This window comes from Thalassophryne amazonica, chromosome 11 (assembly GCF_902500255.1).
Source record: "Thalassophryne amazonica chromosome 11, fThaAma1.1, whole genome shotgun sequence".
NCBI lineage: Eukaryota > Metazoa > Chordata > Actinopteri > Batrachoidiformes > Batrachoididae > Thalassophryne > Thalassophryne amazonica.
In genome coordinates this window covers 44,074,823-44,100,989 of record NC_047113.1, presented here as the reverse complement: position 1 = coordinate 44,100,989, position 26,167 = coordinate 44,074,823, and the positions used below count along the sequence as shown (strand labels likewise).

The 26,167-nt window shown below is 40.4% G+C and overlaps 1 protein-coding gene across 1 annotated transcript in view; it reads left to right on the top strand.

Moving 5' to 3' along the window:
- The window catches only part of flt4 (fms related receptor tyrosine kinase 4), a 332,301-nt gene that overhangs the window by 254,757 nt on the left and 51,377 nt on the right, over window positions 1–26,167 (top strand). The window contains 3 exon segments of the mRNA XM_034181393.1: window positions 9,045–9,151; window positions 11,868–12,003; window positions 20,050–20,154. Of these exon segments, the coding sequence (XP_034037284.1) occupies window positions 9,045–9,151; window positions 11,868–12,003; window positions 20,050–20,154 (348 nt within the window).

Sequence of the window (26,167 nt, the reverse complement as noted above, 5' to 3'; positions counted from 1 at the left end):
AACAGTGGACTGTATCATGAGGGTTTTACAGTTTCATTACTGCCACGTACGTAGCCAAAGCTGCTATTTTCTGCCTCTGTGGAAGTGCACTCTGTTTCTCCACTGCATGGTGTGGTGCGGCTCAGAAACAGAGTCATTTAACATTATTATTATTATTTTTATTTTTTATCTTGGTGGATCATTTTTATTGTGTACAGATGCTGCTGAGTCTGGCTGTGGTAAAGGCTGCTGTGAATGAAGCGCTGTGACTCGTTAAACTTTTAAAGCTCCGGTTGCTCCGATCAGGTCCTCTGATTTTATCAGACCTGTTCATTTAGGTTGTCTGATGATCGCACTGACATGCAGCGATGAGGCTTTTATTTTAAAGAGTCACAGCTCTTTTCAGGTTTGATCAGACCTGATCGATCAGGGCGTTTGATGAGTGCACCGACATGCAGCGAAAAAGCTTTTATTTTAAAGAGTCACAGCTCTTTTCAGGTTTGGTCAGACCTGATCGATCAGGCGATCAGGGCGTTTGATGATCGCACCGACATGCAGCGACGAGGCTTTTATTTTAAAGAGTCACAGCTCTTTTCAGGTTTGATCAGACTTGATCGATCAGGGCGTTTGATGAGTGCACAAATATGTAGCGACAAGGCTTTTATTTTAAAGAGTCACAGCGCGTATTCAGGTTTGATCAGACCTGATCGATCAGGGCGTTTGATGAGCGCACCAACATGCAGCAACAGCGCTTTTATTTTAAAGTCACAGGTTTGAACAGACACACAGAGAGAGAGAGAGAGAGAGAGAGAGAGAGAGTGAGCGACCTACCTGCTGTTTCTGGATTTCTGAGTTGAGGTTTGATTCCCTGTTCTGAACACACAGGCACTGCAGGCTGCGTGATCATGTTCTCATGTTCTCCAGCTGATTCTTCTGGATTTATCACTCAGTTTTTGGTCGTGTACAGGAGCGCCGTGTTGCACAGACTTGCATGCAGTAATGCTGTGCTGCGCAGACCTGCTTAAAACTGTGTCCAGCGCTCAATGCCGAAGAGAATTAAACATGTTTAATTTCTTCCGTCCTACGTGTGTAGCCCTCAACATACTGCTGCGTAGGGAGCAAAAACTCAATGTAGAGCTGCTCAAAGTGGGCATAGAGCTGCTCAACTCAGCGTAAACGATACGCCACAATAAGCAGCTCTACGAATACGCCAGTGTGAAAGGGGCTTTAGACTTCTGCCCTTGCCCTTTGAGCAATGATATTCCTCTAGATTGCTGGAATCATTTAATAATATTGTGTAGTATAGAGGGCAGAATATGCAAATGCCTTCCATTCTTTCTTTGATAAACACTGTTTTTAACCCTCAAGCAACCAAGCTATTTTGGCGACTAATATGACTGAGGGGTTATTTATGACCCCATTGACTTTATATTGGAATAGTTCTATATAAATGTTTGTTTTAGGGTTCTTCATAATTATTTCACTCTTTAATATATTTGTCCATCATCCTTTTCATCCTCACTCTGGGCATCAAGAATCAGTCTCAGTGCTTGTGTAGCTGTAATTCTTGCTATTCTAGGTCTGATGGCCATGCTTCCCTGCAAAACAGTAAAATATAATCATTAGAGTTGACAAATTACAATACCATCTGAAGCTATAATGTTGAGTGTCTCATAGATCTTCCCAGGGTCATAAGTGACCCCGCAGAAGTTTGGATTATACTTGCCGCACAGATCGGCCGATCTTTGCAAAATTCTATGAACAAATGCAGGACAGGCAGATTGACAAATTTGTGGTAGAACACATTTTTCTGATCAAAATTAGAAAAATGGTGCCCAAAATATATGCCGAGGTCATAAATGACCCCACTTGGTCGCATGAGGGTTAAACATTTCAGTGTTGTCCCATTTTTTTTTTATTTCGGGTTGTAGACCCTGAGGTCTGTTGGTACCTGTGCTTTTCCCTGGATTCCCTATAGCGTGAAGCGGATGAGAGTCTACAACTAGCCCTAGATGAAATGCCAGATGGATACCGCAACCAGTGAAGCAATTTACAGTTGGATGGACTGAGACAATGCAGATGAAATGTTTTGTCCAAGGACACGGACATATAGTGAGACCGGGAATCGAACTCAGGTTGATCCGCTTGCTTTTTTCACATGCGATCTGAGCATTTTTTTGTTGTTGTTTTTGTTTTTTTGCGTTTGCACATGTTGCTGTTGAACATGAAATGTGCAAGTTTAAAAACTATTTTTTAAGAGGGGCTGGATGATCAATGGTAGTCTGTTAGCATAGCTTAGCACCTTATCTTCTCCAGAAGAAATAATGTTTATTAAAGTAATCCATTTATGGGGTTTCCTGTGTGCTGAAATTCATCTGTTTTTTTTGTTTTTTTTTTATGTATCATCTTAACATCAAGCTCTGATGTTTTCTCTTAGTTTGTTGTGGTGATTAAATTAAACCAATCAGCTGATTAATTTCTTTGCTGTGCAGCAGAGAAAGCGCTGGGAGGGCTGCACATTTATTGTCTAAAGGTCTCTGGTCTGTTTGATTACACATAATTCTCTTGTCTTTGGCCTTGCTGGAGCAAAAATGTGCCTGAAGTGGAATTAGGTTTTAGACTCAATGTTGGCACTAATTTGATTGAACAGTTGGAATGTGGGCAGGATTAGTAAGCGCAGAGAAACTTGGAGAAACACGATGGTGGACGCTGAACTATTCTCTCCACATGCAAAACATTTTGCGATGACACTTCCAGGGCTCCGTAAAAATGCCTGTTTTTACAAATAAAAAATGGAATATTTTACAAAAGCACATTTATCTGTAAACACCAGCACACGACACACGTCACATTAACGTGTTGGTTTACATAATGAATGACTGAACCAATCAGTGTTTAGCAGAGGCACATTTACCCAGAATCCTTTGTGATCTGTCTGTTTTTGTTACAAAACCTCAGAATTAATGCATTATTCAACAATAAAAGATATATGTTATATTTTAACTTTGTACAAATTACAGAATTGACATTAATGGAGTTATTCTATCAGTATCCACACAAAACCATAAGTCAGGATGCTTTTATTTTTCAAGACCTCCGCCTGACCGGAGCATCGCGATTGGTAGAGAGCTAGGCTTTGTGTCTGCTCTCAGAGTGCTGTAGCTGTGTAGCTTCCAAAAGGGGGCAGCATGTTCAAACATGGAAGTGCTGACTCATTACTTGGGTCTTATGTCGCTTTTTATGCTTCCAAAAGTGATCGTGGCGTTAAAATTCAAATTCAGCTTGTTAGCAGTTGCAAATCTATCAGAGACAATACTGGAATTTATCGGTTATCTGTAACTTCCGATACATTTTTGGGTGGTTTATCTTTATCAAAGATAACTTTTCAGTTATCTGATTATCTGTTATCAAAGTTAATTTTTTGGTTATCTGTGCCCACCACTGAATCTGCGTACTGATTTGGCACAAGTTTTACACCGGATACCCTTCCTAATGCAACTCCACATTACATGGAGAAATATGGCAGAGGTGGGGTTATTTCGAACATTTGATACAACAACAATTACAAGATAGATCAGTAAAGACAACAACAAAAAAGTTCCTACTGTGTACCCAACATGTCCGAAAAGGGGTAGGGTGAAGCATCAGCTTATTTATCCCTACCCCTTCTTCCCCACAACCAGTAATACCCTTTGCCACATATACACATAGATTCCTACACACCTAAACCGATATCAATATATATATATATATATATATATATATATATATATATATATATATATATATATATATATATATATATATATGTCAACATACATACACACACATATATATACATATATACACACATATACATACACATACATATATATACATATATACACACATATACATACACATACATATATATACATATATACACAAACATAAATATACACCTACAAATACCTACTTACATACAAAATACTATATATTTACAAGCCGAAGCAAAAAACAAAAACACCCTAACCCTCATTACCCTTCCTCCTCCCTATAACTAGAAAAAAACATATTTGAACTGGTTGTTTGAACTGGTTCATGCTTGGACATTGCTTGAGCCCCACTCCCAATCTGTTCCACATCCTCACCCCACAGACAGAAATACAGAAACCTTTTAATGTTGTTCGTGCCCACTGATGCTTTAAATTAAATTTCCCCCTCAGACTGCAATCCCCTGATCTGTTAAAAAACATATTTTTAATATTTGCTGGAAGTAAATTGTTTATTGCTTTATACATGATTTGTACTGTTTGAAAATGAACCAAGTCTGTGAATTTTAAGAATTTGGATTGTAAAAATAGTGGATTTGTATGATCTCTATAGCCAGTATTATGAATAATTCTTATAGCTCTTTTCTGCATTACTGATAGTGATTGTGTTGTACCTTTATAAGTATTACCCCATACCTCTGCACAGTACTGTAAATATGGTAAAACCAGTGAGCAGTAAAGAATGCGGAGTGAATTGTGGTCCAGAATATGTTTCGCTTTGTTTAGAACTGAAATGCTTCTTGACAGTTTACTTTGTATATGTTTTATATGAGTCTTCCAGTTTATCTTATCATCTATTATCACCCCCAGAAACTTATTTTCATGTACCCTTTCAATATCTACCCCCTCAACTTGTAACTGAACCTGTATGTCTGTATTACAATAGCCAAATAACATGTATTTTGTTTTACTTAAGTTTAATGATAATTTGTTTCTGTCAAACCATATTTTCAATTTTCCCATTTCTATACTGATCCTCCTCAGTAACTCCTGCAAATCCCCCCCTGAACAAAAAATGCTTGTGTCATCTGCAAATAATACTAATTTTAATATTTTGGAAACATTGACAATATCATTTATATAAATTAGAAACAGTTTTGGACCCAATACTGACCCCTATGGGACGCCACAAGCATTGTCTAAGCATGATGATGTATATTCCCCCAACTTCACAAACTGTTTTCTGTTACTTAAGTAGCTTGTCACCCAGTGCAACACCAACCCCCTAATCCCATACTGTTCAAGTTTACTGATTAATATGTCATGATTGATTGTATCAAAAGCCTTTTTAAGGTCTATAAATATTCCAACTGAATGTAATTTGTGGTCTATGGCGTTTGTAATCTCCTCAACTGATTCTATTAATGCAAGTGATGTTGAACTATGTGCTCTGAATCCATATTGACTATCAGTAAGTCATTTATGTTTATTTATGAATTTGTCTAATCTATTATTGAACAACTTTTCTAATAATTTGGAAAATTGTGGAAGCAAAGAAACAGGTCTATAATTTGTGAAGTGGTATCTATCCCCAGTCTTATACAGCGGCACAACCTTAGCTATTTTCATTTGATTGGGAAATTTACCGGTTTGAAATGATAAGTTACAGATGTATGTTAATGGTTCTACAATCCATTCAATGACCTGTTTTACCACCACCATATCAATTTCATTTAAGTCGGTAGATGTTTTATATTTACAATTATTCACAATGTCTATAATTTCTTTTCCATCCACTGCTGTGAGGAACATTGAACAGGGATTTCTTTCTATGAGATTATTATCCCAATCCTCAGGTTGGGAATTGGGAATTTTTTCTGCCAAGTTTGGTCCAATATTTACAAAAAAATTATTAAAACCGTTGACTACCTCATCCTTATTTTCCTTCTTGACATTATTATCAATGAAATACTGAGGGTAACTGTTTTTTATTACCATTTTTGATAATGCTATTTAATATATCCCATATTCCTTTAATATTGTTTTTGTTATTATATAATATGTTACTATAATATTCCTTCCTACATACCCGTATAATATTAGTTAATCTATTTTTGTATTTCTTATATCTATTTTCTGCCTCTTTAGTCTTTAGTTTTATGGATTCTCTATACAGTGTATTTTTCTTATTACATGCATTTCGTAACCCTTTCGTCATCCATGGTCGAGCTTGGATTTTTTGTTTTCTGTAGTCTTGTTTAATTGGACAATTTTTATCATATAATGATGTAAATATTTGTAAAAAGTTTCATATGCACTATCAACATCACTTTCACTGTATACCTTTTCCCAGTTTTGCTCCTGTAAATCCTTCTTTAGTGTGTTCATGTTTTCCTCTGTCCGCACTCGCCTGTATTTTATTTTCTCCTCTGGCTGATTCCGCCGATGGTTTCTATTATAAATGATGAAAACTGGTAGATGATCACTAATGTCATTGATTAATAATCCACTCACAGTGTTATTCTCAATATCATTGCTGAATATATTATCAATTAAGGAAGATTCAACTGACACTTATGATGGGACGAATCATCAAGTTTTAACAGATGCATACCCATTCTCCTCCTGTTGCTACAGCTTTATCAGATTCAAATTCTTTGTTGTCATTGTAACAAGTACAACAAAAGGTAAGGCACAAGCCTTTCAGGGCAAATAGAATTCTGACTAAACCACACGCAGACTTTGGGGAAGGTTTGGGGAATAAAATAAAATAAACAAAATTTAACAGAGTGAAAATAGTGTTTTCAAAGTGCAGATTAACAAAAAATGTATACGTACGTTGTAGCAAAAAAGAGATTGTACATAAAAAAGAGAAACGTATGCCCAAAACTGCAGATATTTCAGTGGCAGTGGATATTGGACATCAAGAAATATTGCACTAATTTCAATTGTGGCATGTGACCTGCCTATTTGGTTCCAGTGGCATTGAAATCTTTAACAGCAGTTGGATAGAAACTGTTTTTAAATCTATTGGTGCTTGCTTTAATGGCCCTGTACCGTCTGCCTGATGGCAGGAACTCAGAGAGTGGCCCAGGTGGGATGAGTCCTTTCGGATGGCATTGGCTCTCCTGAGACAGTAAGAGCCATGAAGGTCCTCCAGTGTTGGTAGAGGGCACTCAATGAGCTTCTCTGCCATTTTGGTAACCCTCTGGAGCTCTTTCCTGTTTGCCACGTGCAGCTGCCAAACCACGTACAGAGGCAGTATGTGAGGGTACTCTCCATGGTAGAGTGATAAAAAGACATGAGCAATCTCTGGTTCATGTTATTTTTCCTGAGGATTCTCAGGAAGTGGCATCTTTGCTGTGCCTTCTTTACCAGATGTGGTGTTCCTGTACCAGGACAGTTTCTCCTCTATGTGGACTCCCAGGAAACAGAAGTCCCTGACCCTTTCCACACAGTTCCCCCCAATGATAATGGGCTGAATGTCTGTTTTGTTTCTCCTGAAGACTATGATTAGCTCCTTGGTTTTGGATGTGTTCGGGGCAGGTTATTTTCTCTACAACACACCGTCAAATGTTCCACCTCATCCCGGTAGGTAGACTCATCTCTTCCAGGGATACAGCCTACCACTGTGGCATCATCTGCATACTTAATGAAGGTGTTGCTGGTGTGGTTAGGGGTGCAGTCAGAAGTGTAGAGAGTAAAGAGCAGTGAGCTTAGCACGCAGCCTTGAGGGGAACCGGTGCAGAGTGTGAGAGCTGTGGATATGTGGGGGCCGAGGTTCAGCAGTTTCCTCACGGGGTCATGTGGGAGGACGGTGTTGAATGCTGAACTATAACCCATGAATAGAAGATGGGCATAGTTACCCTGTTGCTCCAGGTGGGTCAGCATGGTGTGGAGGGCAGCGGTCACAGCATCCTGTGTTGGCCTGTTGGCCTTGTGAGCAAATTGGTGTGGGTCTTGACTGGGGGTTATGAATGACATGTTGTGACTTCTAACTAGTTTTTCAAAACACTTCATCACCATTGGTGTGAGTGCAACAGGCTGGAAGTCACTGAGGCTGGTTATGGGGGATTTCTTGGGTAGGGGGACTATGTTGGAGGTCTTCAGGCATGACGGGACAGCAGACAGTGTCAGGGACCGGCTGAAGATTTTGGTGAGAATCCCAGCAAGCTGGTCTGCACAGTCTTTCAGCACCCATTCCGGAGATGCCGTCAGGGCCTGCTGCTTTTTGTGGGTTGACACCCCTCAGCATGCTCCTCACCTCATGATTCCTCACCGTGAAGTTGCTCATGGCCGCTGGCGGCGACATGGCGGCACCTGATGCCACAGTCTCGAAGCGAGCAAAGAAGAGATTTAACTCTTCTGCCAATGTGGCGTCATCTTCAGCAGCTCTGATGCCAGGTTTGTAGTTGGTGAGGTGCTGGACCGCCATCCTTGCCAGCCTGCTGTTGTTGCTGGCCAGGTGGTTGTCAGTCCTCCTCCTGAATTTCTCCTTGGCCTTCCCGATGCCTCTCTTCAGGTTGGCGCGGGCTGTGCTGTAGAGAGCCCAATCACCAGTTTTGAAGGTGGAATTTTCTCTCCTTCAGCAGCTGCTTCACCTCCCTGGTCAACCAGGGTTTCCGATTGGGGTTGACCCAGATACGTTTCTCCACTATGAATGTATCTACACAGTTCTTAATGTAAAACAGTACAGTCTCTCTAAACACATCCAGGTCCTCATCCTCAAAGATGTCCCAGTCAGTGCTGCTGAAGCACCGTCTGGACATGTTTCACATTTGTGTGGAGTTGAACGACCCAAGTGGCCCACAGTTGACAAGTTTGGAGTTTCAGTGACTTGTTATCTACCTGAAACTGAAGTGAAGTATGTCTTATAGAGGCGCTGAGGCCCACTAGTGCCCGTGCTTATCCTCGGATTCTGTAGTGCGAAGCAGATGTAACTTTATAACTCCACTTGGACAGGACGCTAGTCCATCATAGGCTACTTTCCCAACCTAGGATGGTACCATTTACAGCTGGGTGGACTGAAACAATGCAGATGAAGTGTGTTTTCCAAGGACACAGACAGGTAGCATGTCCTGGGATCGACCTGAAAAGGGGTTTTGAAATGCAAGTTCAAGATAAACCATAGTACATTTTGTAATGTCAACACAAAAAAACGTGAAAAATAGATTTTTCATTTTCACTGTAGCTTCGATGTATGAAGTGTCATAATAATAGTCTGTAACATAGCTCCCCCTACAGTTGTTGAGAAGTAATATCTGACGGATGAAACAATTAATATATTCATCCTCCTTCCTTCATTCCTTCTAGGTTCCAGCGACAAGGCCAACGTTGAGATTGTGATCCTCATTGGGACGGGAGTCATCGCTGTTTTCTTCTGGGCCTTGCTCATTCTCATCTTCTGCAACGTGAAACGGGTTAGAAAACGTTGCTCTCCACTGTGCGTTATTGACACTCTGACCTCTCGCTCACAGACATCCCTGCTTGTTATCTATGAGACCATCAGTAATTCACTCCCGCAAGCTGCCTGCTATGAGCGAGTCCGGTTTCTTGGTTTACAGCTGAATGACGAGCGGAGCCGTAATGAGGCTTGAATAGCTTTCGATCTTTCCTCACATTAGCACACTTCAAACAGAGAGTGCATGACAAATCCCAAGGCAGTGCCTTTATTAGCAAATTAGAGGGGCTTTTTCATTTTCAGATCAGACACTTTTGTCTGTATTTTGTGCAGAGCAGCACAATGGTGGGTTTGTCACATAAGCCTAAGACTTCTTATTACAATTCCAATAAACTTTTTAAAAGTAACACATATTCAATAAAAAACATCTCATTTTTAGAGCTGTGATGTACACATTGATTATGAATTTAGAATTATTTTGATTGTGCAAAGCAGTTGCTTGACCAGAGAAAAAAAACCTTGTTAAACTGACCTGATTAATTTGTCAATGTGACTAATTGCAGGACAAACTAAATAATAATAATAAAACATTTAGAATGTTGTATTCTATTTTTATCAACTTCTGTAGTCATCATCCCATGTCTCAGAAACCATGCAAGAAACAGAAAGTTTTAATTTTGCTGTCATATTCTTTAAAAGGTAAGCGTTTCTACAGGTTCTAATCACAATTTGTCCAAAACTGAAGCATTACCATGGTAACAGGCAAAAACAAGGCACCCGGACAGTTGAAGTCTCTCACTGTGGGAAGCTAATTTTACATCATGATGATGTCAGAGGTCTGATGCATTTGTTTGCCCCAAAAGAGCAGAAACTCTTGTTAAAATATTTCATCTAGTTCCTGAGATATGGTCATAAAATAATTTTACAACATGACGTCTGATTTGAGCTTGACCTCAAACCTATGACCTTGACATGACCTGTATTGTGAACAGATTGTTTACTGAGTTTATCTACCAAGTTTTGATTGAAATTGCTCTTTGCATTTTAAAGATATTGCCCCAGACAGAAATACACTCTCTACTCAGATCTTGGTAACCAGCGATGTTAACCCTCAGCGGTCCATGGACTCGCTGGTGTGTCCTTATCAATGTTTTTTTTTTTTTTTTTAATGTTTCTGGACACATTTTGAGCTTAATTCAAGGACCTCAAGTTTCAATTTGAAGCAGATGAAATTTTCTTCTTCATTCATTAATTTTCTATACCCTCTTACTCCAGTCAAAGTTCACGGGGTGGTGGGGTGGAGCCTATCCCAGCAGTCATAGGGTGTGAAGCATAGTACACCCTGGACAGGACACTAGTCTATTGTAGGGCCACATTTAAACAGACAAACACTTTCACACTTGCACTCACACCTACGGTCAATTTGGAATCACCAATTCACCTGAAATGTTCTCCTGAAAATGAAAATTCCTGATTTGACCACTGAACCCAGTGAAATGATCCTTACTGTATCTGAGTAGCCACTAAGATTAGAGAACATATTTTGGTCCTTCATGACTCTAATATTGCTCTAGAAAATGGCAAAAAAAACTTTGATGCCAATTTAATGATCCCATCTGATATTTCAGTCACTAATGGGGTTACACCCCAGATTCTAGATTTGAATTTCCCACAAAGAATCCAATGTTACATTAATTTGAAAATGAATGAAAATACCTATTTAAACCTTTGACAAGATTTTTTTTTTTGGGGGGGGGGGGGGGGGGTACTCCATCTCAGTGTGTTTCATTGACAGACTTTGGTTCTAAAATTCCTCAAGTTTTAATTTCATCCAATCTGTGGAATTTGAGCAGAACGTTTTATTTAGAGTGTTGATGTCAGCGAAGTAACCCCTCTGTACCCCCTCTGCTGAGTTGAGTTTGGTGTTTTATTACTCCAGACACCAAGTTTCTGTTTAATACAAATGAACATTTTCATCAACTGTAAAAAAAAAAAAAAAAAAACTTTTATTTTCATTTTGACCTTTGACGCCAACGATTGGTCCCTCACAGTATCTCAGTAACCACTGAGGCTAAAAAAACCTCCACATTTTCAGTTTAAATTACTCAGACACCAAGTTTATACTTGCTGCAATTTAACATTCTTCATAAAAATTAACGAAAGCTCCAGTTTTGACTTTGAACCAGATAAAATGATCTCTCATTACATCTCTGTAATCACTGAGGTTACTGAGCAGATTTTGGCCTTACATTACGCAGTGACCCCAAGTTTGTATTTAACCCAATTAAAAAAAAAATGTTTGTAATGACAATAAAATTGTGGTTGTGACTGCTGATCTTGATGAAAGGACTCTTTCCTGTATTTAGGAAACAGATCGGCCAAATCGATCCACTGATTATATAAACTTACCAGAATGTTTAAAAAAGAAATCACAGTTGATTTCTACAGTTGATTGATACAACACATGTTTGTATCAATTTATGTTGATACCAACCTGAAAAGGTTTGAGATACAGTATATTTCTGTAAACTGCAGGAAAACTTTGTATATGTTCTCCAGTTGAAATATACCTTTTAAATGGATTTTTCTTCATAATCCTGCTCCTCTTCAAGAGTTTTTTTTTAGTAATTTTTAGTACTTTGTGACCTTTTATTATTTGGCATCATCATTTGAGTTAGGTCCAGCCTGACCTCTCAGCTCATTTCAGCTCTCTTTTCCCATTTTCTGTCCTCTAGGTTAACCCGGCAGATATAAAGACGGGCTATTTGTCCATCATCATGGACCCGGGGGAGGTACCTCTGGATGAGCAGTGTGAATACCTGCCCTATGACTCCTCACAGTGGGAAGTCTCCCGAGATCGACTACGACTGGGTGAGCACTTGAAAGGATGTGAGGGATGGATGGATGGAAGGATGTGTGAGGAAACAGATTGATGAAATTGAATTAGTTTTCCATTTCCAGGGGCCTTAATGGCATGAGTTTGGACTGCAGCCAGGCAAAGTGCTGATGTTAAATACAGTGGGGCCAAAAAGTATTTAGTCAGCCCCTGATTGTGCAAGTTCTCCTACTTAGAAAGATGAGAGAGGTCTGTAATTTTCATCATAGCTACACTTCAACTATGAGAGACAAAATGAGAAAAAAAATCCAGGAAATCACATTGTAGAATTTTTAAAGAATTTATTTGTAAATTGTGGTGCAAAATAAGTATTTGGTCACCCACAAACAAGCAAGCTTTCTGGCTTTCACAGACCTGTAACGTCTTCTTTAAGAAGCTGTTCTGTCCTCCACCTGTTTCCTGTATTAATGGCATCTGTTGGAACTCGTTATCTGTATAAAAGACACCTGTCCACAGCCTCAAACAGTAAGACTCCAAACTCAACCATGGCCAAGACCAAAGAGCTGTCGAAGGACACCAGGAAGAAAACTGTAGACCTGCACCAGGCTGGGAAGAGTTAATCTACAATAGTCAAGCAGGTTGGTGTGAATAAATCAACTGTGGGAGCAATTGTAAGAAAATGGAAGACATACAAGACCATTGATATCTCCCTCGATCCGGGGCTCCACACAAGATGTCATCCCGTGGGGTCAAAATGATCATCAGAACGGTGACCAAAAATCCCAGAACTACACTGCAGTGCCAGGCGTGTCCCCCTGCTAAAGCAAGTATGTGTCCAGGCCCATCTGAAGTTTGCCAGAGAGCATATGGATGATCCAGAAGAGGATTGGGAGAATATCATGTGGTCAGATGAAACCAAAATAGAACTTTTTGGTAAAAACTCAACTAGTCGTGTTTGGAGGAAGAAGAATGCTGAGTTGCATTCCAAGAACACCATATCTACTGTGAAGCATGGGCATGGAAACATCATGCTTTGGGGCTGTTTTTCTGCAAAGGGGACAGGACGACTGATCCGTGTTAAGGGAAGAATGAACGTGACCATGTATCATGAGATTTTAAGCCAAAACCTCCTTCCATCAGTGAGAACATTGAAGATGGAACGTAGCTGGGTCTTCCAGCATGACAATGATCCCAAACACACCGCTCAGGCAACAAAGGAGTGGCTCCGTAAAAAGCATTTCAAGGTACTGGAATCGCCAAGACAGTCTCCAGACCTCAACTCCATAGAAAATTTGTTGAGGAAGTTGAAAGTCTGTGTTGCCCAGTGACAGCCCCAAAACATCACTGCTCTAGAGGAAATCTGCATGGAGGAATGGGCCAAATACCAGCTACAGTGTGTGCAAACCTGGTGAAGACTTACAGGAAACGTTTGACCTCTGTCATTGCCAATAAAGATTATGTTATAAAGTATTGAGTTGAACTTTTGTTATTGACCAAATACTTATTTTCCACCATAATTGACAAATAACTTCTTTAAAAATCCTACAATGTGATTTCCTGGATTTTTTTTTTTCTCATTTTGTCTCTCATAGTTGAAGTGTTCCTATGATGAAAATTACAGACTGCTCTCATCTTTCTAAGTAGGAGAACTTTCACAATCAGAGACTGACTAAATACTTTTTGGCCCCACTGTATGCACTCATTTCTAGCAGAGGATTTTGTTTTTCTTTTGTTAATGCCCAGAGGAAAAGCATCTGCTTTGTGGCTCCAACTTCCGAGAACATGTTTTTCAAATGAAGCAACTGAGAGTCTAATTCCTCTCCACTCAACTATGGATGTCAAACTTTTTTTTTTTCAGTATAAATATTCGAGTATTTACCTGGACGCTTCTTTTGGTGTGGATTATCTGTGAGTTTATTTCTGCAAATTGGAACAATATTGCCGATGGCAAAATCATTTACACCAGAGAAGTTCTGCTGCAGCTTGGACTCTTACCTCATTCCAACCCTCCCACAGACACTTTCCCCAAAGAAATACTTCGTAAGAACTTATCCATCACAGAGAACCACGTCCATGATAGAAAATGGTGTGACTCGGAGGGGTAAGAAGAAGGGCAGAATTAAGCCATACTTAAAAGGGAGACATGAAAATGATGGCAGCGTCCATCTATTATTCTGGCTAATGTTCGCTCTCTCCGCAATAAAATGGATGAGTTACAAGCCAATGTTTACCACATGCATGAATACAGAACTGCCTCTATTCTTGCTTTCACTGAAACGTGGTTGAATAAGAACGATACTGATGACAGTACATTGTACGTTGATGGTTTTGCGAAGAAAGTTACTAAAAACATCAAGCAGTGGAGTAGTGACAGCATCCTTGTGTTGCAGGGTTGCTTGGAGTCCACAGTTTGGAACAGTCTCCTGGTCCCTTCTAAGGACTTGGAGGAAAGCTAATGAGTTTTGACCATCGGCTGTCAGATTGTCAGCCATTGTCTTGTCATTGGTTCTGTTTTTGTGCATTGAACAACTGGACTGACATACAGTAGTGTTCTGAATAATAGTAGTGCTATGTGACTAAAAAGATTAATCCAGGTTTTGAGTATATTTCTTATTGTTACATGGGAAACAAGGTACCAGTAGATTCAGTAGATTCTCACAAATCCAACAAGACCAAGCATTCATGATATGCACACTCTTAAGGCTATGAAATTGGGCTATTAGTAAAAAAAAAGTAGAAAAGGGGGTGTTCACAATAATAGTAGCATCTGCTGTTGACACTACAAACTCAAAACTATTATGTTCAAACTGCTTTTTTAGCAATCCTGTGAATCACTAAACTAGTATTTAGTTGTATAAAGCCCCATTTACACATAGACGGTTTGTCGCGGGTAGTACGTAGACCGAAGTTCGCGGTAGTTCCAGCTGTTTTCACGGTGGAAAGGGGCGGACCATTTCACCAGCGTTTTGGCCGCCGTACTATCCACAAATACGTGGATAAAACGCCGCTAAATCGCCGAATAAAGCGGTGTTTTGACGCCGTAGCATCCGGCACACATCAGGCAACAGGGTTAATACCCAGTTCTATCCTTTACAATCGCAGGTTAAGATGCGCGTGAGAACAGCGGTGTTCTGCTGCCGCGATAATGCCCTGTGTACCGCTGGTATAACCCAGGTTTTTATCCAGGCAAATCCTGCGTTACTCCAGGATCTTTGCATATAGGCAATGCCCCCAGAGTATAATAGGCTGAAGCAGCAGGAATACATGCCTCTGTCACTGCAGGGGGAGGGAGATCATCCTCAGCCTTTTCTTCTCCTTCCTTTCCCCCTCCTCAACGTGTTGCTCTGTCTCCACCACAGGCCTCCCCTCTTCTTCTGAACCAGACCTCTTGGTAAGTCCTTGCCACTGCCAATTTTCTTTTGAGGCATACTGGAGCTTCTCTGCAAAAATATCTGGAGCTGGCCGCGAGTGCATGCAGCGCGCTAGCGTTTTTATACTGATCGCCGCCTATTGGCCGTTTGGAACGCCATTAACCGGGAGGTGCCGTTTAGAACGGCGTACTGTCCGCTAGCACCGCCATTTTGTCTGCCTCTGTCGCCGGTTAAATGCCATTGAGGACGCCAATGTGGGCTCTATCATCGTTTTACACGCCGTGGTTAGGGATACAACACCGGCCGCCAATTACGGCAGTGTAAACTGTGGCACTACAGGAAGGGGCAGGATGAAAATGGCGATTAAAAAGTATCAAACGCCGTTGTTCGCGTTGTCTCCATCGTCACGCGAATTCTCCGGGAGCGCTCCCGGAATTATTTGACATGTTGAATAATTTTTTAACGATTCCCAGTAAAGCCGGAACTAAGCCACGCCCCCTAGTGCCTGCGTTAACAACGGCGTTTGATCCTTCAGACGACCAAAAACTCTTCCGGACGCTTCCGGGGAAGTGTGTAAATGGGGCTTAACCACAGTTTTTCATGATTTCTTCACATCTGCGAGGTATGGAGTCAACCAACTTGTGGCACCTTCAGCTGTTATTCCACTCCAAGATTCTTTAACAACATTCCCACAATTCATTCACATCTCTTGGTTTGGCTTCAGAAACAGCTTTTTTGATGTCACCCCCACAAGTTCTCAATTGGATTTAGGTCCGGGGATTGGGCAGGCCACTCCAAAACATTAATTTTGTTGGTTTGGAACCAAGATTTTGCTTGTTTACTAGTGTGCTTGGGGTCATTGTCTTGTTGAAACATCCATTTCAAGGGCATGTCCTCTTCAGCATAAGGCAACATGACCTCTTCAAGTATTTTGACATATCCAAACTGATCCATGATACCTGGTATGCGATATATAGGCCCAACACCATAGTAGGAGAAACATGCCCATATCATGATGCTTGCACCACCATGCTTCACTGTCTTCACTGTGAACTGTGGCTTGAATTCAGAGTTTGGGGGTCGTCTCACAAACTGTCTACAGCCCTTGGACCCAAAAAGAACAATTTTACTCTCATCAGGCCACAAAATATTCCTCCATTTCTCTTTACGCCAGTTGATTGCCAATTTGGCAAATTGTACCTCTTCTGCGTATGTATGTCTTTTATTTACAGAGGGACTTTGCGGGGGGATTCTTGCACATAAATTAGCTTGACACAGGCGTCTTCTAACTGTCCACAGCACTTACAGGTAACTCCAGACTGTCTTTGATCATCCTGGAGCTGATCATGGGTGAGCCTTTGCCATTCTGATTATTCTTCTATCCATTTTGATGGTGTTTTCCATTTTCTTCCACGCATCTCGGTTTTTTTGGTCCATTTTAAAGCATTGGAGATCATTGTAGATGAACAGCCTATAATTTTTTGCACCTGCATATAAATTTTCCCCTCTCCAATCAACTTTTAATCAACTACGCTGTTCTTCTGAACAATGTCTTGAACGTCCCATTTTCCTCAGGCTTCAAAGAGAAAAGCATTGTTCAACAGGTGCTGGCTTCATCCTTAAATAGGGGACACCTGATTCACACCTGTTTGTTCCACAAAATTGACGAACTCACTGACTGAATGCCACACTACTATATTGTGAACACCCCTTTTCTACTTTTTTTACTAATAGCCCATTTCATAGCCTTAAGAGTATGCATATCATGAATGCTTGGTTCTTGTTGGATTTGTGAGGAATCTACTGAATCTACTGGTACCTTGTTTCCCATGTAACAATAAGAAATATCTCAAACCTGGAATTAATCTTTTTAGTCACATAGCACTACTATTATTCTGAACACTACTGTATGCCCCTACTTGGTCAGTTAACACAATATGTAGTCATTTTTATATCCTTCACAAATGTGTGTGTGTGTGTGTGTGTGTGTTTGTGTGTGTGTGTGTGTGTGTGTGTGTGTGTGTGTGTGTGTGTGTGTGTGTGGTGTGTGTGTGTGTGGTGTTTTGGCATTCCCTGTTTGTGTTGGTGTGTGTATTTTGATGAGGCTGATCAAACCTTACACTTTGAGCCAGTACATCTCCATGGTAATGCACGTCCCACTGAATTTAATGAAACAGTCATAGCTGATTCAACCAGGATACTGGAAAATCCCAATTCATGCATTATGAAGGCAAACGCAAACACAGGCTTGCATTAGGGAACTAAGACCTTACTGTATATCAACTTTTGTGTGACAATATCATCCCCTCTAATAAATAATAAATAAACCTGGATCACTAAGGAACTGAATGAAATCCTCAATAAGAAAAAGAGGATTTTCTTCACTGGTTCAGAATGGAAAGAAGGAGGTCATAGGGAAGGTTAAGCAGCTGCCAAAAACGTTCAAGCTGAAGTATAAAAATAAGTTGGAGAAAAATTTTGCTCAGGGGAACCTCCCCTCTGCTTGGCAGTCCTAAAACCATGGATGCTGTGAAATGTCGCTGCCACCAATTTTAAAACCATCCAGTGGCAGGCAGCAGCTCTAGATCTCTCCCTAATGACTTTAACTCCTGTTACATCGGGTTTGAGTCTGATAACTTCACCAGTTGGCAGAGGTAATGTCTCATTGAAACCTAATGACTCCACACTCATTTTTAAAAACAGATGAAGTGGTGAAAGCGCTCAGAAGACAGGGAGAACAGTTCTCCTGGCCCAGACAACATCAGTGGCAGCGTCTTAAAGATTCTGTGCTGAGCAGTTTGTGGGGGAGTGTTTCAAATCCTGTTCCAGAGATCCATAGACATCAGTACGGTCCCTCAGCTGTGAAGCATTCCACAGTTATTCCCATTCCAAAGAAAAGTAGTCATTAATACTCTGAACGACCTCAGGCCTGTGGCCCCACTACTTTGGTGGTGAAGGCCATGGAAAGGTTGTAAAACAACACATCCTCACAGTGACTGATAACCTGATACAGTTTGCTTACTGTGCAGGACGAGGGGTGGACGATGCAAAAGCATTCATCATCAACACTGTACATAAACATCTGGAGGAGCCTAATACATCAGCCAGAGTTTTGTTTGTGCCTTCAACACAATGCAGCCTCATATCCTGGCTAATAAACTTACCTCCTTTATTCATCTGGACGATCACCTTGTCCTGTGGATATTGGATTTTCTAACCAAGAGGTCACAGAGAGTCCAGGTTAATAACTCCTTCTCCAACCTCTGGTACACCTCGATGGGCTCCCCTCAGGGCTGTGTGCTCTCTCCTCTGCTCTTCATCCTTTATACTGATGACTGCAGATCTGCACTGCCTCAGTGCCACCTAGTGAAGTATGCTGATGACACAGTTCTCTTATCCCTGCTCTCAGGTCCCTCACAGCAGCATGGACCAACTCTACAAGAGTTTGTGGAGTGGTGCGATAGCTCATGTCTTGAGCTCAATGTGAGTAAGACCAAAGAGATGGTGGCGACTTTTTCTAATTGTCAGAGAGAGCTGGCTGCAGCATCCATCACTTTAATTCACCGGAGGCCGGTGGAGTTGGTGGAGGAGTATAAATACCTGGGCACCATCTTCGACAGCCTGCTGAAATTCTCCTCCAGTACAGAGGAGATTCTCAGGAAGTGCCAACAGCGGCAGTATCTCCTAAGGAAACTCAATTCCTTTGGAGTCAGTAAAAACATCTTGTTAACTTTTACTTTTCTTTTATAGAAAGTATTGTTATGTTCTCTGTGACCTGCTGGTTCATTCCAATAGCCTTCACAACAGGAATCGTTTAGAGAGTACAGCCAGAGTCTGCTCCAAAATGACTGGACTTCCCATTAGATCTCTTTTGACCATCTATGAGCACTAAGCACTTAGGTTGGCTAAAAACTTTATGCAGGATCCATCACATGGTCTCCACACTGCATTTGAGTGGCTCCCCTCAGGGCGCTGACTTCGGTGCCTTGGGTGCAAGACACAGAGGAGAAGAGTGTCATTTGTTGCCAGGGCTGTTCCCCCCCTCTTAATTCTGTCCTCCACCTGTTACCTGTATTAATGGCACCTCCCCCGGGTCCATGATGATGGTCAACACTCCTCTTAATTCTTCTCCCTTTTTTCCCTCGCAGGAGTGAATTTTGTTTGCAATCCCCTAATAATTTGCTTATGATATAACTATTTTACTTGTACTGATATTTATTTATTGTGGTATTATTTTATTTGTATTTATTCATTCATTTTTTGTTGTTGCTGGTTGTTTGAAATATTGCTGCTCTTGGTGTTTGAATTGCCCCTTGGGGACAAATAAAGTTTTTTGAATTTGAATTTATATTCAGTAGCTCCGTCCAGTCATATATTGTTATCCGAGGCCAAAATATGGCCATCGGGGGTATTCCAAAAACTTTGCGTCTGTCTGTCTGTCCGTACTCAACATAAGTCCAGTCCTATTACTGCCAGAGTCTTCACATTCACAGGGAACATTCTTGGGACACAAGTTCAAAGATGGCTAACCTTGACCTATTTTAAGAGGTCAAAAGGTCACATTCTTCCACACACTCTTTCATCGATTACATGCTCATACAGCCAAGGGTTGTATTATATTGTGTTATATTTTGTGTTTCTAATGAGAGTAAAACAAAAGTGATCAAATAAGTGTGACTGCTTTTTTTTGTTGTCCTTCCACTGCTGCAGGAAAGGTCTTAGGCCACGGAGCCTTCGGGAAAGTAATCGAAGCATCAATCTACGGCATCAGTAAGAGCAACAGCCTTGATACAGTTGCTGTCAAGATGCTGAAAGGTGAGATTTGCACTAATGAGCCGTGAAGCTCTAATATACATGTAAATTCATTATAATTTCCCACCAAATTTTAGGAATGTCTAGAATTTTGCTCAGGTTTAGTGTTTGCAAATAAGCCGTATATGTCATCATATCTGTGTCATTAAGAATATGACACGCCTTATAAACCATCTTTGAGTCATATTTATTGGAACATTTGATCATATACATGAATGCAAAAAGTCACTTCATCTTCATTAGGATACAAATGTATCCACTAACAACCCCAAAATGTAATCAGCTCATGGAGGTGATGTCTAGTTGTTAAGCGTTTGGCTTGAGATAAGAGGATCCTTGGTTCAAATCCCAGCCTGACCAGAAAATCACTAAGGGCCCTTGGGCAAGGTCCTTAATTCCCTTGTTCATCTCGATTCTTTGATGGATTTATTTGCCAAATGACGATCATTGGGGTCAAATGTAGGTCTGCCCATCTGTTTGTTGGCCAACTCCTCTCAAGTCCTTTTGCTGATTTCTAACAAACTTTGTATGCCATTGAAGGTCGACTTCAAAACTTCTGTTAAAGAATTAATTTAATGAAGGTCAAAGAATTTGATTTTCAACCCATTTTGGGACCAAAGTGGCACACACTCAGGTATATTACAAAACTGCCCTGGCAAGGTCAGCCAGAGGTCAATCACTGGAGTCAAATGTTAGATTCTTTCATTTTCTACCCGATTACTCCAGTCAAGAGTCATGGGGGAACTGGAGCCTATCCCTGCAGTCATAGGGGTGAGAGGCATGGTCCATCCTGGGCAGGACACCAGTTTGTCACAGGGCCACATATACACTAGACTGGCAAACACATTAACACACACACACCTACGGTCAATTCAGAGTCACCAAGTCACCTAACCTGCATGTCTTTGGAAGTGAGATGAAGCCGAAGCACCCAGAGGGAACCCACACAACACAGGGAGAACATGACATACAAACTCCACACAAAATGGCCCAGTGGGAAGCGATCCCATGACCTTCTTCCTGCAAAGTGCTAACTGCCTAAATGTCAGATTGTTGTAACCACTGTTGCATCATGCCTGTGTGTACTATTACCTCATAAAATAAAATTCTCACCCTGTGTGGATGTTTTTTTCAGAGGGAGCCACAGCTAGTGAACACAAGGCCTGATGTCAGAGTTAAAGATCCTAATTCACATCGGGAATCATCTGAATGTTGTGAACCTGTTAGGTGCTTGCACCAAACCCAGTGGTGAGTGCACACGTTCACAGATCACTCAGTGTTGCTTCAGAATGAAATATTTTCTAAGAGGTGTTTATGTTATCGTGTCTTCCCCCTGCACGCAGGTTTTTATGAGCAACTCCAACATGTGCTTTTGTTTTCTGTGATGCTTTCATTGACCTGTTGGGGACTTTATGCACGAGTTTAATTTGAAAGTCAGATGGATACCGATACCGATATTTGGGAGTAAAAATTACGATACTATATAACTGCCGATATATATATATATATATATATATATATATATATATATATATATATATATATATATATATATATATATATATATATATAAAATGTCAATGATTTATTAAAGAATGTCATTGTCAAACCCTTATGACAAAGACATTTAACTGAGGCTTGATGTTTTGCCATTTAAACATGATTATTATAAATAACTACAAATATATCCAACAACCAACCAACATTTCACACAGCTGCCACGCTGCCTTCAGTTAGATTGGCAGTCGCTGTGTTGCATTGCTCAGCATTGGCATGAATAGACTTCCCATCTATTTTGTTTCCACATAGCTGCTGGCATAGTGACAACTTGTCTCTTGTCCCTGTAGACACCCACTCGGATTGAAAAGGAATGGCCAAAGGCCCAAGGGTGTGGGGGGTCTCAGTCAAGCTTGACAACATTACAAGCAATGCTGTCTGAGCGCCCTCTGCTGGAAACATTACACAATGACACCATTTGTAACAGCTAAAGTGTTTTTCTGCATAGTTTATTTGGTAACTTAGAAGTTTTCATATGGGAAAAACAACTCCAATACCGGCATCTTCGTGAAAGGCTCGTATCAGCTGGTATTATCAGTCAGTCAATATATATCAGTCAGGCTCTGTATTTTACCAAGTAGCAGTTGGGTTTTGTGACATGTCTAAATAATGCACTTCTATGAAAGAAGATCAGCATTTTTTGAAAGTGTATGTATCTGTCAGCATTGTTCCACAGCTGGATCTGTAGTTATTGCAGAAGTACTTGAAAAAAAAGTCAAACATCCAGCATCACCACATCTGGGCCATAAGCAAAATGTAATGGGATGAAGACAAATTCTAATGTTTTGTAAGCGATAATATAATATGCAAACTGTCTGCATTGCCAGGTCCATTGATGGTGATCGTGGAATACTGCAAGTATGGCAATCTGTCCAACTTTCTGCGAGCCAAGCGAGAGTTCTTTCTTCCATACAGGGTATGAATCAGAAAAGCAGTTTCTCATCTGAGTCCTTCCTGCTTCATGTTTTTTTATTTTTGAATACTTTATTGTGATGATTTTCTTAAGAATTATCCTAAACATGAGTGACCAACTGCACTTGTCCTCTGATTCCTATCTTATTAGGACTGCTCTCCAAAAACTCAGAGCCAGGTGAGAAGGCTGATCGAGGCCGGTCAAGTGGACCAAAGGGCTCGTCGCCCACCTTCTCCTTTACCGCTTAATAGCGCTGAGACTTCCGTCACCCAGCCTGTCCAATCAGAAGAGTCCTGTGCTGCTGTGGAGAAAAGTCCGTCTTTTGACTTTTACTGCCATCTTACAAAAGCAGCTTCATGGGTTTTTGTTTTTCCATGATTGTCTGTTTGTTCTTGGCTCTGCAGTGGAGGACTTGTGGAAGACTCCTTTAACGATAGAAGATCTGATTTGCTACAGTTTCCAGGTGGCCCGTGGGATGGACTTCCTGGCTTCTAGAAAGGTTAACTAACATTATTATAATACATTTAGCACATGAAATGTGGTGAAGGTCAGTTTGAGGCAACATACTGTAAAAAAAACAAAAAAAAACAACTCACTTTTATTTTCTTGTTAACTGGACAAAGACCAGAGAGGCTGATTTATAATTGTTTGTTCCTCTGGCCACTAGAATATAGGGAATACTAGGGGAGGTGATGGTCTAGTGGTTAAGGCATTGGGCTTGAGACCAGAAGATCCTCGGTTCAAATCCCAGCCTGACTGGAAATCACTAAGGGCCCTTTGTCAAGGTCTTTAATCCCCTATTGCTCTTGGTGTGTAGTGAGTACCTTGTATGGCCGCACCCTCACATCGGGAATGTGAGGCATTATTGTAAAGCGCTTTGAGCGTCTGATGCAGATGGAAAAGCGCTATATAAATGCAGTCCATTTAATATCTTACAAACGATAATAAAAATCAACAGTGGACTAAAAGAACATATAAAATGATCCATTTGACCTTTGACTTTCAACTTTTAAGAATTGTTATATGTGTGCTTTTTGGTCATAATGCAGCACAAAATTAAGCTGAACCAAAATGTCCATTCACCCATATTTTTTTCTATATTTTACATGTAAAAAACTAGTTTCTGTGAGTTTAAGGCAGTATTTGTGAAAAAGTTGAAAAAAAAAAGATCACATTTTCAGCCAGTTTTGCAGAATTTCTGCCTATTCTTGTTAATTGTTAAATTCATGATGAGGGAGCATTTAAATTTGCACCAACTGACAGAAAACCTTTAAAGTAAAATTAGTTGTTTTCAACTCCATACACTCATTTTCAAAAATGATAAAATATTCAGGTAGGAAGAGGATTTTTTTTTTTGAGGATCTATCATTTACAACATAGTTACTTCAGGAACACAAAAAGCCACTCCATTTTCTGCACGGTTATGATGTGGCTAAATATGTAAACTCTTAACTGCTGAATGATCTGGAATTATTGTACAAACTGAAAAAATAAAAATAAAAATCGAACAGCATTTGGCACATTATTGTCCCTGTTTTGGCACCAAATTGGCCACCATGGTGCCTGTTTGTTTTTTTTTTTGTTTTTGTTTTTTGGTAAAAACTGATTTTTGAACAAGCAAGTGCAAATTCACAAATTTTCCTACAATTTGTAAAAAGAAGAAGAAAAAAGCTCCCTAGAAATGTGAAGTTAGTGACACCAGCAACCATAGTCAATTGTCTTCCGGGGGCCAGAGGCAGGCGACATTGAAGGAAATTTGAAACTGCTGGCTAAGACTAAATGTAAATTTGGTAAGATTGTAATTCACGTCGGCAGTAATGACACCCGGTTACGCCAATCGGAGGTCACTAAAATTAACATTGAATCGGTGTGTAACTTTGCAAAAACAATGTCGGACTCTGTAGTTTTCTCTGGGCCCCTCCCCAATCAGACCGGGAGTGACATGTTTAGCCGCATGTTCTTGAATTGCTGGCTGTCTGAGTGGTGTCCAAAAAATGAGGTGGGCTTCATAGATAATTGGCAAAGCTTCTGGGGAAAACCTGGTCTTGTTAGGAGAAACGGCATCCATCCCACTTTGGATGGAGCAGCTCTCATTTCTAGAAATCTGGCCAATTTTCTTAAATCCTCCAAACCGTGACTATCCAGGGTTGGGATCAGGAAGCAGAGTTGTAGTCTTACACACCTCTCTGCAGCTTCTCTCCCCCTGCCATCCCCTCATTACCCCATCCCCGTAGAGACGGTGCCTGCTCCCAGACCACCAATAACCAGCAAAAATCTATTTAAGCATAAAAATTCAAAAAGAAAAAAATAATATAGCACCTTCAACTGCACCACAGACTAAAACAGTTAAATGTGGTCTATTAAACATTAGGTCTCTCTCTTCTAAGTCCCTGTTAGTAAATGATATAATAATTGATCAACATATTGATTTATTCTGCCTTACAGAAACCTGGTACAGCAGGATGAATATGTTAGTTTAAATGAGTCAACACCCCGAGTCACACTAACTGTCAGAATGCTCGTAGCACGGGCCGAGGCGGAGGATTAGCAGCAATCTTCCATTCCAGCTTATTAATTAATCAAAAACCAAGACAGAGCTTTAATTCACTTGAAAGCTTGACTCTCAGTCTTGTCCATCCAAATTGGAAGTCCCAAAAACCAGTTTTATTTGTTATTATCTATCATCCACCTGGTCTTTACTGTGAGTTTCTCTGTGAATTTTCAGACCTTTTGTCTGACTTAATGCTTAGCTCAGATAAGATAATTATAGTGGGCGACACAGATGCTTAGAATGACAGCCTCAGCACTGCATTTAATCAATTATTATACTCAATTGGCTTTGCTCAAAATGTAAATGAGTCCACCTACCACTTTAATCATATCTTAGATCTTGTTCTGACTTATGGTATGGAAATTGAAGACTTAACAGTATTCCCTGAAAACTCCCTTCTGTCTGATCATTTCTTAATAACATTTACATTTACTCTGATGGACTACCCAGCAGTGGGGAATAAGTTTCATTACACTAGAAGTCTTTCAGAAAGCGCTGTAACTAGGTTTAAGGATATGATTCCTTCTTTATGTTCTCTAATGTCATATACCAACACAGTGCAGAGTAGCTACCTAAACTCTGTAAGTGAGATAGAGTATCTCGTCAATAGTTTTACATCCTCATTGAAGATAACTTTGGATGCTGTAGCTCCTCTGAAAAAGAGAGCTTTAAATCAGAAGTGCCTGACTCCGTGGTATAACTCACAAACTCGCAGCTTAAAGCAGATAACCCTTAAGTTGGAGAGGAAATGGCATCTCACTAATTTAGAAGATCTTCACTTAGCCTGGAAAAAGAGTCTGTTGCTCTATAAAAAAACCTCCGTAAAGCTAGGACATCTTACTACTCATCACTAATTGAAGAAAATAAGAACAACCCCAGGTTTCTTTTCAGCACTGTAGCCAGGCTGACAAAGAGTCAGAGCTCTATTGAGCCGAATATTCCTTTAACTTTAACTAGTAATGACTTCATGACTTTCTTTGCTAATAAAATTTTAA